This window comes from Salvelinus sp. IW2-2015, linkage group LG28, assembly GCF_002910315.2.
Source record: "Salvelinus sp. IW2-2015 linkage group LG28, ASM291031v2, whole genome shotgun sequence".
NCBI lineage: Eukaryota > Metazoa > Chordata > Actinopteri > Salmoniformes > Salmonidae > Salvelinus > Salvelinus sp. IW2-2015.
The window spans coordinates 9,863,929-9,869,928 of NC_036868.1; the positions used below are offsets into that span (position 1 = coordinate 9,863,929).

Genomic DNA, 6,000 nt, shown 5'->3' on the forward strand with positions numbered 1-6,000 from the left:
CATCCACAGATTACGACATCCTTCCTGTCCTATATTGAGCCACACAAACTGTGTGAGTCATGACCCGGCGGATCACATGACGACAACACATCATAATAAATGTTTTAGTCGCCAGGGGCCATCCTTCGCCCCGGCAACCCCAGCAGCACCTGTGTTTGAGTCTCATTAGATTCTTGTTTGTGACTGTATTAGGTAATAGTAGGTGGCACGCAGGTCTCCAAAACAACAATCTTAAGGAGCAGAAAGGAACCGAAAACTGGGGGTGTGTCCCAAAATGACACCCTATTTTCTACATAGTGCACTACATATGGGCTCTGGACAAAAAGTAGTGCACTATATAGGGAATACATACAGTGCCATTTGGGACCGGGGTGTTAGCACGGTAATTACGGTAATTAAGGAGTTAAATGTCAGTCAGGCAGTACAGGATTAACCTATTCATAAAGGGGGAGGGGTAGACGGGAATAAGTAGTGTGTGTGAGTAATGACTTAACATTAATCGTTAGCCCTAATACCTGTATGACCGCCCGGCTGGCTGCAGCCATAAAACAATCCAGGAATTTGTTCTGATTAGTGGTGTACCATGTGATATAACCCCTTGGTCAGAGTGCCACTAATGTGTCATATCCTTCTGGGGCGTGGTGTATTTGTTCTCTCAGAGCAGAGAGAAGGGGCGTGGTGTGTAGATACAACTAGAGAAAGACAGTCAGTCACGGATGGCGGTAGTGGACTCTCACTGTAATGCTCTGTCGCAACACACCGATCAGCCATCAACCTGCTTCCTGGAGCACCAAGCCACCTTATTCCACTTCGTAAAGTCAATTACGCCAGCTAAGCTTGAGGAGGGCAACCCTGTCGCTCCCATTAGCCCTACAGGCAGCACCAGCCCGGCAGGCGGCCCATAGCTGCTGAGGAGGCCCCCTGTCCATGCCCTTGCCTCAACCTCACAGCTTTTTCCCCCTCATGCCACAGTGCATCAATGTCACCATATCGTATTATTCTGTATAAGAAAGCCAGCCAGACAGACGGACACAGACAAACAGACAGTGTGGTGCCTCCCTGTCTGACCTGGCTATCACTAGGCAGAAGGAGTGGCAGACACTGTGTTACAGACGGCAGGGAGGCAGGAAATCGGAAATGAGAGTCAACTCATTCTCTCGTTTTCTCTCTGCTTTCCATAGCACCCCAGTCACCCTGGTGATAAGGCTGCCTGTCAACCAAGTACAGCTATTCTAGAAAACTCTCTGAGTAAGGGGAAATGCTTTAGTTTACTGTACACACAGCAGAATGCACAAAGCCAAACTAGAGGGATATTGAACTGGGTAATGAAAAGTGTTTGATGGTACCAGCGATGGCTGCATTGTTGAATGTTGGCATGAGTAAAAATCAGTTTATTGCATTTACCTTCAGACAGGAAATGTGAAAGAAGGAAGAGACAAGAGAGGTGTGCCAATAACAACTTTGAAATAGAGACACAGTGTTGAGTTTGTGCACTTACAGTGTTCTTCTGGCAAACGATCTCCTGCAAGAGAAAAAGCGAAAAGTCAATACTGCATTGTGGATAGTAGGTGAAAATCACAAACATTACATTGGTCACAGTTCACTAGAGCGATCCTTAAGTCAAGCTATAAATGGACTCCTGCACTTGCAAACAAAACCAGTAGAAACGCGGATACATCAGCACTAACATTTCATTTTGCAGTGCCGTATTGTGTAGGCTAAGGGCCAGCAAACAACCATGGAGATATTAAACATGGCAAAAGGCACTTTAAAAAGAGGTTGAGKCTCAGCACGTGTACACAATGGAGTCTCTTTATTCTGAACAATCTATAACGGTTAACACAGCAGCCATTGTTACTCTTAACCCTCAATAAGGGAGCTGGTACAGTTTGAAGACTGCAGGCTGATAGGGATATGTTAAAATCACTACAGAAAGTCATTTTTTTTTTTACTTCAGGGTGTAGGTGGGTTGAGATGGAGGATATAGTTTATCAAGATTACAGGCATAATATTTATGTTCGGGTACACTTTGTCAAATATGACTTATTCTTTGAGGAATTTACGACAATTTCAAAAGATTGCAATGCTTTTTTTATGTCAATGACAGTGTCAGAGCAGAGCAGGTCACAGGAGTGTGTGGGGTATCTTGGTTTCTGCATATATACGCACAGGAAACGATCATCTCCCCTCCCCCTCATTCTCTCACTTGCATACCTGTGTTGTTGTTGGTGGTGGTCATTGATAGGGGATTCCCGTGTGACTGCAAGGCCCTCTCACTGTTCAAACCAATTTAGGCTAATGTTAACTCAACTATGCATTCATCGCCTGACAGACTCAGGGCCAAAAGGTTAAAGGTTCATTGCAGCCATTTAAAAAAAGATCTCTGGGTAACTACTATGCATCTTACTGTGATTGTTTTCAATTCAAATGGTCAAAAGTAACAAATTGCTTCTTAGCAAAGAGCAATTTTTTAAGCAAGAATTTTGCTAGGACTGTCTGCGAGTGGTCTGAGTGGGGAGGGGAAAATCGGAAAACTAGCTGTTATTGGCAGAGAGGTTTTAGCAAAATTAATAGCTCTTACACTTAATGGGCATTATCATCATTTTCATAATTTCACAGTATTATTTCAACCTTGTGTGGAAATATCTACACTGAACAAAAATTATAAATGCAACATACAACAATTTCAAAGATTTTACTGAGTTACAGTTCATATTAGGAAATCAGTCAATTGAAATCAATTCATTAGGCCCTAATCTATGGATTTCACATGACTGGGAATGCAGATATGCATATGTTGGTCACAGATACCTTTAAAAAAAGGTAGGGGCGTGGATCAAAAAAACTGTCCGTATCTGGTGTGACCACCATTTGCCTCATGCAGCGCAACACATCTCCTTCYCATAGAGTTGATCAGGCTGTTGATTGTGGCCTGTGGGATGTTGTCCCACTCCTCTTCAATGGCTGCGCGAAGATGTTGGATATTGGCAGTAACTGGAACATGCTGTTGTGCATGTCGATCCAGAGCATCCCAAACATGCTCCATGGGTCTGGTGAGTATGCAGGCCATGGAAGAACTGGTACATTTTCAGCTACTAGGAATTGTGTACAGATCCTTGCGACATGGGGCCGTGCATTATCATGCTGAAACAGGCGTCGATGGCTCCGGATGAATGGCACGTCAATGGGCCTCAGGATCTCGTCACGGTTTCTCTGTGCATTCAAATTGCCATCGCTAAAATACAATTGTGTTCGTTGTCCGTACCTTATGCCTGCCCATACCATAACCCCACCGCCACTATGGGGTTCACAATGTTGGCCTTAGCAAACCGCAGACCATGGTTACACATGGTCTGCGGTTGTGAGGCTGGTTGGATGTACTGCCAAATTCTCTAAAACGACGTTGGAGGCGGCTTATGGTAGAGAAATTAACATTAAATTCTCTCGCAACAGCTCTGGTGGACATTTCTGCAGTCAGCATGCCAATTGCACACTCCCTCAAAACATGAGAAATCTGTGGCATTGTGTTGTGTGACAACTGTACATTTTAGAGTGTTTTTTTGTTGTTGTCCCCAGCACAAAGTGCACCTGTGTAATGATCATGCTGTTTAATCAGCATCTTAATATGTCACACCTGTCAAATGTATGGATTATCTTGGCAAAGGAGAAATACTCACCAACAGGGATGTAAACAAATTTGTGCACAAAATTTTAGAGAAATATGCTTTTTGTACGTATGGAACATTTCTGGGATCTTTTATTTCAGCTCATGAAACATGGGACTAACACTTTACATGTTGCATTTATATTTTTGTTCAGTATAGATATAACACAGGAAAATCACATTTTTGACTACACTGGGCCTTTAAATGCCAGGATATGAGTCAGTCTGTCATAAACACATTCAATGTCGACAACATTCTCTTTTACAAGACTAAAGGGTGAAACAGAGGTAAAGGGGTGCAATATTAAACCAAATTCTGTGTGTTGATTTTTTTCTTCAGTCAAATGCTATTTTTACATAGCCCTAATATCTTATGAAACACACCATATCCTGCCTGGTTGTTAATGCATCTCCCACCAACAAATCACTGATGTGTTTACCTGTCACAACAACAAATCAAATCAAATCAAATTTTATTAGTCACATACACATGGTTAGCAGATGTTAATGCGAGTGTAGCGAAATGRTTGTGCTTCTAGTTCCGACAATGCAGTAATAACCAACAGTAATCTAACCTAACAATTCCACACTACTACCTTACACACACACACAAGTGTAAAGGGATAAAGAATATGTACATAAAGATATATGAATGAGTGGTGGTACAGAACGGCATGGCAGATGCAGTAGATGGTAATGGTCCTTGACTAGGTCTCTCAAAGCACTTCATGATGACGGAAGTGAGTGCTACGGGGCGGTAGTCGTTTAGCTCAGTTACCTTAGCTTTCTTGGGAACAGGAACAATGGTGGCCCTCTTGAAGCATGTGGGAACAGCAGACTGGGATAAGGATTGATTGAATATGTCCGTAAACACACCAGCCAGCTGGTCTGCGCATGCTCTGAGGACGCGGCTGGGAATGCCGTCTGGGCCTGCAGCCTTGCGAGGGTTAACACGTTTAAATGTTTTACTCACCTCGGCTGCAGTGAAGGGAGCCCGCAGGTTTTGGTAGGGGGCCGTGTCAGTGGCACTGTATTGTCCTCAAAGCGGGCAAAAAAGTTGTTTAGCCTGTCTGGGAGCAAGACATCCTGGTCCTCGGACGGGGCTGGTTTTCTTTTTGTAATCCGTGATTGACTGTAGACCCTGCCACATACCTCTTGTGTCTGAGCTGTTGAATTTCGACTCGATTTGTCTGCTGTACTGAGACTTAGCCTGTTGATTGCCTTGCGGAGAGAATAGCTACACTGTTTGTATTCGGTCATGCTTCCGGTCACCTTGCCCTGGTTAAAAGCAGTGGTTCGCGCTTTCAGTTTCACGCGAATGCTGCCGTCAATCCACGGTTTCTGGTTTGGGAATGTTTTTATCGTTGCTGTGGGTACGACATCGTCAATGCACTTCCTAATGAACTCGCTCACCGAATCAGCATATTCGTCAATATTGTTGTTGGACGCGATGCGGAACATTATTCCAATCCGCGTGATCGAAGCAGTCTTGAAGCGTGGATTCAGATTGGTCGGACCAGCGTTGAACAGACCTGAGCGCGGGAGCTTGTTGTTGTTGAGTTTTGTTTGAGGCTGGAATCAACAAAATGGAGTCGTGGTCAGCTTTTCCGAAAGGGGGGCGGGGGAGGGCCTTATAAGCGTCGCGGAAATTAAGTATAACAATGGTCTAGTGTTTTTCCAGCCCTGGTAGCACAATCGATATGCTGATAGAATTTAGGGAGTTTTGTTTTTAGATTAGCCTTGTTAAAATCCCCAGCTACGATGAATGCAGCCTCAGGGTGTGTGGTTTCCAGTTTACAAAGAGTCAGATAAAGTTCGTTCAGGCCATCGATGTGTCTGCTTGGGGGGGAATGTATAGGCATTGTGATTATGATTGACGAGAATTACCTTGGTAGATAATCTGCGGTCGACATTTGATTGTGAGGAGTTTAGATCAGGTGAACAGAACGACTTGAGTTCTTGTGTGTTGTTATGATGATACACCACTTCTCGTTAATCATAAGGCATACCCCCCCGCCTTCTTTACCGGAAAGATGTTTGTTTCTGTCGGCGATGCATGAAGAAACCAGCTGGCTGCACCGACTCCGTTAGCGTCCCTTGAGTTAGCCATGTTTCCGTGAAGCAGAGCACGTGCAATCCCTGATGTCTCTCTGGAATGCTACCCGTGCTCGGATTTCATCAACCTTATTGTCAAGAGACTGGACATTGGCGAGTAGTATGCTAGGGAGTGAGCGCGATGTGCCCGTCTCCGAGCCTGACCACGAGACCGCACGTTTTCCCCTTTTTCGGCGTCGCACAGGGTCGCCGGCTGGGATCAGATCCATTGTATTTGTGGC

At 44.6% G+C, this 6,000-nt stretch overlaps 1 protein-coding gene across 2 annotated transcripts in view; it reads right to left on the reverse strand.

Annotated features, from left to right (window-relative positions):
- LOC111954312 (mitogen-activated protein kinase kinase kinase 5-like) overlaps nt 1–6,000 on the reverse strand; it is a 72,313-nt gene that overhangs the window by 40,726 nt on the left and 25,587 nt on the right. The window contains exons 2-3 of one of the 2 annotated variants that reach the window (XM_023973936.3): nt 2,215–2,276; nt 1,499–1,522 (exon numbers count right to left, since the gene is read on the reverse strand). Coding sequence is in view for 1 of the 2 variants with exons in the window: in XM_023973934.2 (XP_023829702.1) it covers nt 1,499–1,522 (24 nt within the window). In the remaining variant the exon portion in view is untranslated. The remainder of the gene's footprint in view (nt 1–1,498; nt 1,523–2,214; nt 2,277–6,000) is intronic. The other variant, XM_023973934.2, reaches the window with a different exon arrangement.